General features: G+C 38.4%; 1 protein-coding gene across 1 annotated transcript; it reads right to left on the reverse strand.

Moving 5' to 3' along the window:
• Window positions 1-5865: 5865 nt before the first annotated feature.
• CETN3 (centrin 3) lies at window positions 5866-11554 on the reverse strand. The gene is made up of 5 exons (XM_007438143.4): window positions 11507-11554; window positions 10139-10274; window positions 7722-7836; window positions 7013-7204; window positions 5866-6248 (listed from the first exon to the last, which is right to left on the reverse strand). The coding sequence occupies exons 1-5, from the start codon at window positions 11521-11523 to the stop codon at window positions 6205-6207; spliced, it is 504 nt and encodes a 167-aa protein (XP_007438205.1). The 5' UTR covers window positions 11524-11554; the 3' UTR covers window positions 5866-6204.
• Window positions 11555-11927: the final 373 nt, after the last annotated feature.

The following is an 11927-nucleotide window of genomic DNA, read 5'->3' on the forward strand; positions in this document are numbered from 1 at the left end:
ATGTGAGTCAAGGATTACCCACGTCTGGTTGAGGGGAGCGTGGGGGTTATCGGAGGCCTTGCATTTCAGCACAAGCAGAAGCAGCATAAGCCAAAAAGGCCTAATTTTTGACCTTTCAGAAGACAGTGCGGTCTGAGATCCTTTACTGATCGCGGCGGTCGTCACAAAGAATAGGTGGAGCTGGAGGAATGACAGGATCAGAAGAAGGGGTATTTAGCTTTTGTGGAAGATGACAGGGGCGGATGTGCCGACCAGGAATCCACAAGGTTTTTTCAGGGAGGGCGACTGCGGCGTATCCCCGACCCCAGGTGATGAGCTCTGCAGGTCCTCGCCACGTCAGGTGAGGGGGCCGGCAGGCGGCCGGGATGCGTTGAGCCCGTTCTCGGGCGTAAGCACCGGAGGTCTCAGGCGGAGGGAGAAGGGGCCTTGAGAAGGTTTCCAAGTTCGTGGAGGTATGCAACCTGGGGCTTGGACAACCCGCCTCCGATACCTACGAGAGAGCCGGCAGGCGGCTGGGACGCATCGAGCCCTTTCCCGGGCGTGAGTATCGGAGGTCTCAGGCAGAGGGCGACGGACGATTACCCAGTTATTGGGGATCACGTCGGGGTCACCAGTTGTAACATTCATGCAGTTACAGCGGGCCTCCCACGAGTGAGGGGAAAGAAGACACCAAACTGATTCTCCTTTGAGGGGGATGAGAGCGCCCAGACCGAAGTCTGGAAACCTCTTTTATTGAGTACATCAGAGGGCTGGGTTAGTACATCAGAGGGCTGGGTTAAGCATATATACGTCACACTACCTAATACAAGCCCATAACCATATATGGTAATACATGAAACACAAGGGATCATGTGCTCCAATTGAGCACGTGACAAGCTGCGGGGGCTTGCCTCCTGAAATTTGAGGCTTTTCCCCAGGTTGTTGCTGGTACTTTCCATGCTAGCTTCCTTGTTAGTGTACGACTGATTTTACTAGTCTGCACTAACAGAAATGCCTAGCATGTGATGGGGTGTTATAATGCAACAAAGATAAGTTTCTCTAATATCTACCCAGGGAAGAATATAATAAAAGGGTGTGTGTGGGTGGGTGAGTGGGTGTGTGCGTGTAGAGCAGTGGCTGGGGAATTCTGGGAGTTGAAGTCCACATATCTTAAAGGTGCTAAGATTGAGAAACACTAGTGTAGAGGAATACAGATTTAGCCTTTAAGAAAGTGTGCAGCAGGTGTTATGAAAACATCAGCTTAGCCCAGAAAGACAGGAGGGGGAAGAAGAAACTCAAGATTTCCCCACCTTGACTGTCTTTGGTATAAGAGGAACAAAGAGAGAATTTTTCTCCCAGGCTTTCAATAATCTGTTATTATATCTTATAACAATAAAGTAGAGGCTTTCAATAATCTGTTATTATACCTTATAACAATAAAGTAGAGTTCCAGTAGTTCTTAATGTGTCTGTTTTCTGACCTGGCCTACATCAAAGTACTTCTTTTGTATTGGTTTCTCACGTTTCCATTCAATCCACATTCATTTAGCATCCATTCATTCTTGTGATGACATCGTATCTCACCTTTTTTTAATACAAGTAATTCATCCCCACTACGTTCAATTTACTTTTATATTCTTCCTGATGTACCCGACTCTTACTTTCATATAATATAATAGAGAGGAGCATCCTAATATATACAGTAATTTTCACTTCTTTTGACAAAGATTCATTCGCTGCTACAGACCATACAGCATTCATTCCATTTTGTCTGTCAAAAACAACGTTGGTCTTGGATACATTTCATAAGTCCTAAGCAGAAGAGTTACAGTAAGTCAACTAGAGAGCTTTTCCCAAAGTTTACTGCCCAGGGAAGGAAGAACGAGACTGATGCAAGGAGGCTTGACTTTTTTTTACCAAGCCACCATTCCTGAGACAGTAGTGGTGCCACCCCAGCTGGGAATGTGGTGGGTACAGTTCAGGGAAGGTCCAGTGTTGGGAAGGAACTCTTCTTCCCACAAAAGCAGAGAAAGTGGTGGGGTTGATGCTTCAGGCAGTTAGCTCTTTTCCCTCCATTAGCAACCTAGAGGCTACAAGTGAAGGTTAGGCAGAGCAGAATCTACCCTTTCTGAATCTGACTCCACAGCATGTGGTGGCAGTGGTAATCCAGATGTGCTAGCAGACTGCCCACTATCACTAAAATAGGCATGCTGAGGATCTGAGGACAACATGGTATGGGAGCATTTAAAGATTATGGTTGAATGACCATGCTAGTCTTCCTACATCCACTGTATAGCATGGGTCAGCAAGGGGAAGGATATCAGGCATAATTTAATATCAGGGAGGCATCATCCAGGTGCCCTTACCATCTCTGGCATCACTAAAGCAAGATGACCATGCAGAGGAAGAGCCTGCTCAGTGGTTGAAGCAGACTTTTGGCAGCAAGTGGCAGATGGTTGAAAGGAATCAGACATGGTGGTCCAAGAGAGCAAATGATGGTTTTGGATGACCAAGCTGTGATGGAATGGATTTATGAAGGCCAGGCTCAGGGATATAAGCATGTTCTTAGTCCACAGCAGGAGCATGGGAAGTTGCTGATGCTTCATTTGGTTTGGTTATCTCTTTAAGAGTTTTTGACTTTGGACTACAGATAAATCTGTAGGTGATCCTTTAAGTACTAAAGTATAAGGAAATAGTCATATTCCTGTTTGCAAGGTAAATTCGGAAGGGAAGGCTTATTTTAAAACTTTTCAAAAATAAGCCCTCAATGCATCCAATGGGATTAATTATCTTTTGTAAAAATGTCCTCCTGTCCTGGACAAGGGTAATTCACTGAAAGGTTTATGTCCCGTATGAGAAATCCAAAACAGAGTCAACCTCTCTGGTCTCTCATTCCTTTCAGTTACAATATCTATAATCTCAGAGCAAATTATTAATCTAAACTCAAAAAGGTCTAGGGCTAATGCTGTCAGATTAATGCAAAAATCTGGATGACTGCTACATCATGCTTGAAGCCAAGTACATCAGCATCTAAACATAAGGAAAAGGAAGGAGTGGGTGTGCCACTTGGATAGCTGCCAACTCCCTTGGCTTCAGGGATGGCATATTCAAATAGCTTGTCCACCCTTGATCTTCCCAGTCCTGCCTTTTCCTACCTCTGCTTGGCTGCCATTTACATCCTTGGTTTCAAATATGGCATAAAAGGAGCTAGAGAAAGCAAAGTACTAGGAAGTCTGAAGCCCAGGCTAAGACTTTTCCAGGTATTGTTAGCTGACACCCAGAACAACCCAAATGCTCTTTGGTTTTGGTTCTGCTGAACTGCTGCCCACCTGAAACACTTTGGCAAAACTTATGAGACACCCTGTGTTTAATCCAGGTTCAAAATTAAAAGCATTTTCTATTTCTAATATGCACTCATGTGTTCTCAATACCACTGTTTCTCATCACCTGAACAACTGAAATTGCTTCTTTTTTTACGTCAGCCAAAACACAGAACCAAAATGTTTCAAGTTTGTTTCTGCTGAATTGCAGTTGGCCTGAGATTGATCAGCAGAATTTCTGGAAGACAATATTTTGAGTCTACACCGTGTGCACAATTATTAGGCAAGTGAATATTTTGACCATATCATCATTTTTATGCATATTTTCCACCTCCAAGCTGTATAAACCTGCATGCTTATTGGATATAAGCATATCAGGTGATGTGTATTTGTGTAATGAGGGAGAGTGTGGCCTAAGGAGATCAACACCCTATATCAAAGTGTGCATAATTATTAGGCAGCTTCTTTTCCTCAGGCAAAATGGGCCAAAAAAGAGATTTAACTGACTCTGAAAAGTCAAAAATTGTAAAAAGTCTTTCAGAGGGATGCAGCACTCTTGAAATTGCTAAGATATTGGGGCATGACCACAGAACCATCAAACGTTTTGTTGCAAATAGTCAACAGGGTCGCAAGAAACATGTTGAGAAAAAAAGACGCAAATTAGCTGCCAAAGATTTGAGAAGAATCAAATGTGAAGCTATTAGGAACCCATTATCCTCCAGTGCTGTCATATTCCAGAACTGCAACCTACCTGGAGTGCCCAAAGTACAAGGTGTTCAGTGCTCAGAGACATGGCCAAGGTAAGGAAGGCTGAAATTCGACCACCACTGAACAATACACATAAGTTAAAATGGCAAGACTGGGCCAAGAAATATCTGAAGACAGATTTTTCAAAGGTTTTATGGATTGATGAGATGAGAGTAACTCTTGATGGACCAGATGGACGGGCCCATGGCTGGATCAGTAATGGGCACAGAGCTCCAGTTCGACTCAGGCACCAGCAAGGTGGGGTACTGGTATGGGCTGGTATTATTACAGATGAGCTAGTTGGACCTTTTTGGGTTGAAGATGGACTCAAAATCAACTCCCAAACCTACTGCCAGTTTTTAGAAGACACTTTCTTCAAGCAGTGGTACAGGAAAAAGTCTGCATCTGATGTTTATGCAGGACAATGCTCCATCGCATGCATCTAAGTACTCCACTGCGTGACTAGCCAGCAAAGGCCTCAAAGATGAAAGAATAATGACATGGCCCCCTTCCTCACCTGACCTAAACCCTATTGAGAACTTGTGGGCCCTTCTCAAACGGGAGATTTAGTGAAGGAAAACAGTACACCTCTCCGAACAGTGTCTGGGAGGCTGTGGTTGCTGCTGCACAAAAAGTTGATCGTCAACAGATCAAGAAACTGACAGACTCCATGAATGGAAGGCTTATGACTGTTATTGCAAAGAAGGGTGGCTATATTGGTCACTGATTTTTTGTTTGAAATGTCAGAAATGTTTATTTGTAAATTTTGAGTTATTATTCTCACTTTAACAGATGAAAATAAACGAGATGGGGGAATTTTCGTTTTTCATTTAGTTGCATAATAATTCTGCACACTAATAGTTGCCCAATAATTGTGCACACACAGATATGCTCCTAAGAAAGCCAAAACCTCACTTTTACTTTCTTAAATATTCAGGTTTGAGGTTTATTAACATTTTGGATTGACCAAGAGCACTGTAGTTGTTCAATAATGAAATTCATCCTCAAAAATACAACTAGCCTAATAATTGTGCACACAGTGTAGTATAAAACATATTTTCCAATATTTTCCAATACCAACCCCAAATTGGTATTAATAATTTGGTTCCAAAATATATATTCTTGTATTCCATAAGATGCACCTGCTTCGACTTTGGTATTCTGATTAAAATACAAATTACTGTATGTTAGTCAGTAATGCTTCAGTTACAGACATAGCCACATACTGTATGTATGGAATCTGTGTGAAAATTCAATAAAAAATTATGACTGACAACATAGGTGGGAAGATATGCTTTCTCATTATTAAGAGGTTGCACAGAAATATGGACCTTTGTATACACTTTTAGGATACCATACCTTTTCTTCAAATTTATTTCAAAATGACTGTAGACATGGACAATCACTTGTCTATATGTAATGCTCCCAAAGGATTATTCGCAGTCTAATTTCATTAAAAAACAATGTTAACTTTTAAAATTATACTTTTCTCGAATGACTAGTATTACTTCATTATATTTTTATCATATTTTCCAAGAATTCAAGGGAGCATATATGCCTTAATTTTATCCTGCTCCTGCAAACTGATGCCCTCTCCCTTTTGATTCCCTTTAGAATTCACAAATACAAGTTTCTATCACATCAGCAACCAGTTTTTAATGGAATCCACAATTCCATAACCAATTCTTGATTTAGATTGAGAACCAGTGTAGTCAATGGTTAAGGTGAGTGAGCAGGGAATCCCAAGTTCTAGTTCCTTCTAGTCACTTGGGTGACTTGGGCCAGACTCTGAATTAAATAGTCCAACAAAGATTACAGAATATAAAAAGAAGACTTTATTAAAATGGGTGTCTTTAAACTTTTATATAAAACTAAGGCCACAGCTAATGCTAAAATAATGTCAAAAGGTTTTATGATTTAATTTAAACATTTTATACAAAGCTATTTTACAAATGAGTACTCAAACAAACATGCTTATTCTAAAATTTAATGATATAAAATATTAACCTCTTAATACATATACTTTATATTTCTTTTGGTCCTTTAACAATTTTTTTCATGGCTCCTGCTACAGATATTAACTGAAAAAGAAACGTTGCAGCTTCTGTGCTGAAAACTAATAATCCTTCCTTTTTGTATTGAGTTCATTTCTTGAAATATTAAACATCGCCAGTCATAATAGCAATAAACTCCTCCTGATTGACTGTTAAAAAGAAAAAAACAATTACATATGTACCAAATTTCTTCCTCAAAAGTTTTATCACTCAAATTAGCACCTCAAACTTATCTCATCCAGGCTAATATTCACATTTTCTCTAAAAAATATTAAGGTAATCTGGCAATTTCAACTGGAAATCCTGCAGTGCATCCTTTTAACGAATGGATAGTATTTAATAGTAGAGGGAACCAATTATTATAACAAATTAAAGTAACCTAGCCAACATAAACACCCCAAATTACTTTGAGATAAGTAATTGCTTTCAGATAAAAAGTTTTTTTTTAAGTTTTTTGTTATGCTATATATAGTTACAAGCATAGGTAATTACCACTATATCCAGCTCCTTTGGGCCTTGGGATCTAAGTCTGAATGCATATTTTATTTACTGGTATTTGTTTATGCTAACACAATCACTTTTAAATTCAGAAGTAGATTTCCATACTTATTTTTCAGTTATCTATATTGTAGCAGATATTCATTTCAGTATATTTACTCATTGTACGCAACAGAATAGAATGGGCGTGCTATCTCCATCAACATGTCAAGGAAATTTTGAACAGGAAGATACTAGATTTCTTTTCTAAATACACTGGAAGCTTGTATGATTCAGGGTTTTTGGGTAGCAAATCATTGAATTATTTCCACAGGTCTTATCATGAAATTATTTCAAAGACAGCAAATAGAGTGCATTTTTTTTTTGCTTTTCTGATCCAAAATTAGAATATGAATACAACACCTTCAAAACTTACTTTCTCCATCACCATCCTTATCAAATTCTTCAATCATTGCCCGAAGTTCTTCATCAGTCATGTTTTCCCCAAGTTCTCTAGCTACACGACGCAGATTTCTTAAGCTTATTTTACCTGAATCATCATCATCAAACAATTTAAATGCCTTGAGTATCTCCTCATGTGGATCTCTTTCAAGTATCCAGTCTGTCACTAAAATGGAAAAATAAAAGGTCATATCTTCTATAAAGACATATTTTTTTGCTGCTGGAATCATATTCTGCACAGAAATAACTTTTACTTTTGTTCCATACATCAACTTTATGATTCAATTTAAAAGATGCACCTTTACCACCAACCAAAATGTCAGTCTGTATTTGCATGCATGTTGGCTTATTCTCTTGTAAAAGCAGTAGAAGAAATCTATGGTTCTTATTACCAGCTATACAGATATGGTGAGAACACAGTTACATTAAGAAAATAATATACAATGTTACAGGATGTGATTAAAATTATATTTTTCCCATAAGTGCAGTAAAACAACAGAAAATATAGCTTACTTTCTGAAATACTGATGGTTTCTTGTTTTCCCCTGCCTCCCTCCTAATGCATTAAAAACTTCTGTGTTAATAGGTTAATGTTTCCATATCTATTAAAATACATATAAACTGAGCTTTTATTACCAATTACTGTTTTCCTATCAATAAGTTGTTTAAATTCCAACACCTACCAACTTCATTAAAATCTTCAAAGGAGATTTTCCCACTTCCTTCCCGATCATAATCTTTAAGTATCTTTAATACATCTGCCTTTTTCACATCAAAACCTAAGGCTCTCATTGCCACCTTTTGGGGAAAAACAGAAATACATTTCAATTTGGCACATAAATGTAACTTTTCTTTGTAAATTAAATTTAGGTAAGAGGCACTGTAATAATAGGAAAAACGCCCTTACTAGAGCTCGTTTCGACCAATTAGACCCTATGGTAAGATATGGGAGACTTCAAGGAGTCCCATATGAAGAAAGACTATGTATTTGTGGCGGCCCAGCTATTGAAGATATCCTGTTTGATTGTAAATTATACTCATATAATTTACAGGACCGACCATTTAGATTTATATTTAAAAAATAAAAAATACTGGAGCAGCCAGCAGAAACTTTCTTATTTTTTACAGGGCAAGAACCTGTGTATTACCAGTAAGACTGCACTCTTTATATCAAAGGCAATTACAAAGAGGGCAGATTATTTAGATCAGATTGGTGTTGACTGCAGGGATGATGGCTTGACATGAACTTGTATCATAGTTTTACTTATATTTTTATTAATTTTTATTTGTATGTTTACAATGGCATTTATTTTATTTTATCTTATTTCCTTTATACTTGATATGGTCAATAGACTAAATCAATAAAGTTAAAGTATAGGAAAAACACCCAAAAATTTGGGGACACACTGTTAATTCATTATTTTCCAGGGACACAACTATTTATCTTAGTTAAGATCCTTTCATCTTGGTGGCAATAATAAATTAAATGTGACATTATGGATTTAACTGATTAAATATATTTTTCAAATCTGTCACCTTATCTGGACTGTATTTTTAAAAGAAATGATTAAGAAAGTCATTGCCCAGTTCCAGGAGACTAGCAGGAAGGCAAATGTTCTACCCTGAGGAATCTATCACTGTTAAATTCAGGGACAGGAGAAACCATCTAAATAGCCTTTTTTCTACAATTTCCTCTGATCTGGAGTCTGTCTGAAAGGGGGGCAATCATGGTAGTAATACATCCCAAGCATTATTATAGGGGTTTCTACAAAAATTGGGCCAAAGCTATCCACATATCTTAATTAGCTCTCATTTAGATTACTACAATATACTTTACATCACGACCTCCCATCCTTGATAGTTCCCAGATGTCTGGTCCTCAGTTCCCTAAATTTTAAGTAATGGACATGCTGGCTAGAAATTTTAGGTTGGTCTTCACATTAGGAAGCTGTCATGGTTGGAAAACACTGTCTTCCATGATTCTGCCCTTGAAAAATGTTTGAAACTACAACTAGTAATTCAAGATTTTAATTATTCTTCTGAAAAAAAAGTTTGATGAAATTAACTAAAAAACTGTATCTTCCAATATGATCCTACCCACAATCTTATGGCTATAACATAATCAGTTACATAGGAGTAAGCCATACTGAAATCAGAGAGCTATACTTAATAGCAAATTTATTTAAGATTGCATTTCATAAGCCTCAGTTTAGAAATTTGGAATCTTCATAAATAAAAAGAAACTCACAAACCAGGTGGGGACTCCACAGCTAGATTTTATGCAGCTTTTTCCACTGCCTTTCCAAATAAAACGGTAAGTGCCAGGTAGCCATATATGATAATAGTGGGACAAAAAAAAAAAAAAAGACAGAGAATACGGAATGGATGGTATGTAAGAAAGATGAGAATACAAGTAGGGCAACTCAAGAAAATATCTTCCTACAGTTTCCTTCTTTTCTGAGATTGCTGACCGAAGCAATGTGGAATTGGAATAAGTGTGGGTCTGCTCTAGCCCTGCCCACCAACATTCCCCTAAGATCCTTGGGGTTCTCTGAGCTTGGTTCTTTTCTTGCAAACGTTTCATTAAAACAAACAAAACAAAACAAAACAAAACACCCACCCCTACCAGCACTGGCAAGGCAGGCCACAGTACATAAATAGAGAGCAAACCCCATCCCATTTTAGCACTGAAGATGTTACCTAGCCGGGTAATGAAACGTTTGCAAGAAAAGAACCAAGCTCAGAGAACCCCAAGGACTCCACAGTTCAACCCTGAGCTACACATATTCACCTCTACTGATTCCCCTAAGACCTTTGCTGAAATGGGATTTAGTAGAATTGACTAAGCCTTTAATGTCTACTTTTTCCTCCATAGGATGTACTAAGGCTTTAAGACTGTTATTGCAAATGCTGTTCCTTGGCCATGCTTTTATGTTATAATATACTAACAGCTTCACCTGCATTCTTGCCATTCCTAAATTAGCATGCAACTAATTGCGTAATACAAAAGTTATGTGCGATATCACATATTTAGATACAAGCCCAGTAATTTGAAATATTTCAAAACAAGATATCAGACTTTTAAGAAAAAATGAATTGCCTTTAGCTCATGATAATCTATAGCATTATCTTTATCAGTGTCAAACAGTTCAAAAGCATCCTTAATTTCTTGCTTCTGTTCTTCAGTTAATTCTCTTCTTTTCTTTCTCTTGGCTTTTTCAACAGAAAATTCAGCTCTAGAAAAAAAAAGGAAAGAAAAATGTGCATCCGTTACAGAAAGCATCATTTGTTTTTATCATCAATTAGCAAACAATATGTAGCTCTAGAACACATTTTAATGGATGAACATTATGGTTTTCTTGATAAGTAAAAGTAAGCAAATGACATTTATCATGAGATATGATTTTATGTAATATCTAGCCATACATTAAAATTTGTTTACAGTATAAATATCCTTCAATTGGACAAATTATTTTATACACACACATACTCTGAACTCCAAACTCTTAAACTTTCTGGCTTACATACCTTTTATCTCTTTTGCGTATATTACTTGCCTCCTAATCCTCTCACTTGCCCTGCTATGTATCAGCAATGCTTACTGCACTACTGTTGTAACAAGATACACGGGAAGTTACTTATAATGGGTTGATTTATGTTCATGAATGTTCCCTACCAAAATATTACCTCTGTTTTAATAACTGTAAATGTCCATTTTGTATCAACATTCACTATTTTAAAAAATAAGTTTTTGCTATATTTGTGGCCAACCTACTCATTCTGATGGGATCTAGAACTTCCATCCCAAAGTCTAGCTCTAACTACATCACTTGCTACATGATTGGTTCTATTGTTTAACATTTTCCCACTGGCATTTTGTCCATTTTTAAATTATATCTACAAGCAGCTATAAACTTGAGCAGTTTAAATGTAAATTATTATTTTAAAAACATTAATAAAAGAAAAAAAGTTTTTGGAGAAAATAAAAGGAATTGCAAAAATCCGATGGCGAATCTATTCCAAGGTTAGGATTGACTCCCTTGACTCCTGGTAAACACACGAGTACATACACAGAGCTTTCTTGAAAACGGTTCACACTGTCTTCTTCTGGGATGTGTTTTTTACTTTCCTTTCTAATCTACAGCTCTAGCATTTCCCCATCTAAGTACTAACCAAGCCCGCTTAGATTCTCTTTCGAGATTAGTCAAGGCGGCTTGGTGCTGCACCTGAACCAACTCAGAAAACAGGCAGAAATTATCCCTGGAAATCTCATGGGGTGAACTGTGTGGAAAAACCTCAGCACAATAACACGTGCGGGAGGGCACCACTGAGCTTGTACACGAAACCATCGCGCGCGACTGCAGATATCGCGACAAGCGTCGCGCGAGGGGAGAACGTTACGTTACCATAGCAACAAGAAGCGAATCGTTACTTGTACTCTCCCCTCCTCCCAAACATTCATACCCACCTCGATACCAAATTCATTCTCCCGGCCCCACCCCTTGAACCGGACACCAGGCGGGGGAAAGAGAGCGTATCTCTTGTATTATGATCAACTAAGCCCGAAATTCAGACTCGACAACAGCCTTATCTCAAAAGCGGGACGTAAACCCAAGTCTCTCCGCCAACAATGCCGCTTCCCTCTTCAGATTTCAGCTACAATTGGACGTTGCAACGCCTCTTTGTGTGTAGCCCAAAACAACTGGCTAAGCAGCCTGTCAATCAAGCTTCAGGCGTCCCTCCTTGTCTACTATTAGAAAGGTTGGATAAACGCCAGAACTACCCAGAAAACACTGCGAACCTAACGTCACATTGAAGTTAAGGAAGACGGAGGCAAGTGGAGTATGCCCGGCGCCGTGTTGACGTAGAGGCCCCGCCCATCCGAGTCT

This window comes from Python bivittatus, unplaced genomic scaffold, assembly GCF_059951505.1.
Source record: "Python bivittatus isolate LINGU-HERP-01145 unplaced genomic scaffold, Pbiv_v1 ctg000850_np1212, whole genome shotgun sequence".
Classification (NCBI taxonomy): Eukaryota; Metazoa; Chordata; class Lepidosauria; order Squamata; family Pythonidae; genus Python; species Python bivittatus.

Excerpts from the sequence above, each read along its gene's own strand:
- CETN3 (XM_007438143.4), bottom strand. Across the intron at positions 7,205-7,721 it reads TGAAGATTTTAATGAAGTTG|TGACAGACTGGATACTTGAA; the intron begins GTAGGTGTTGGA and ends TTTCCATTTTAG. Across the intron at positions 6,249-7,012 it reads TAAGGATGGTGATGGAGAAA|TCAATCAGGAGGAGTTTATT; the intron begins GTAAGTTTTGAA and ends TCTTTTTAACAG.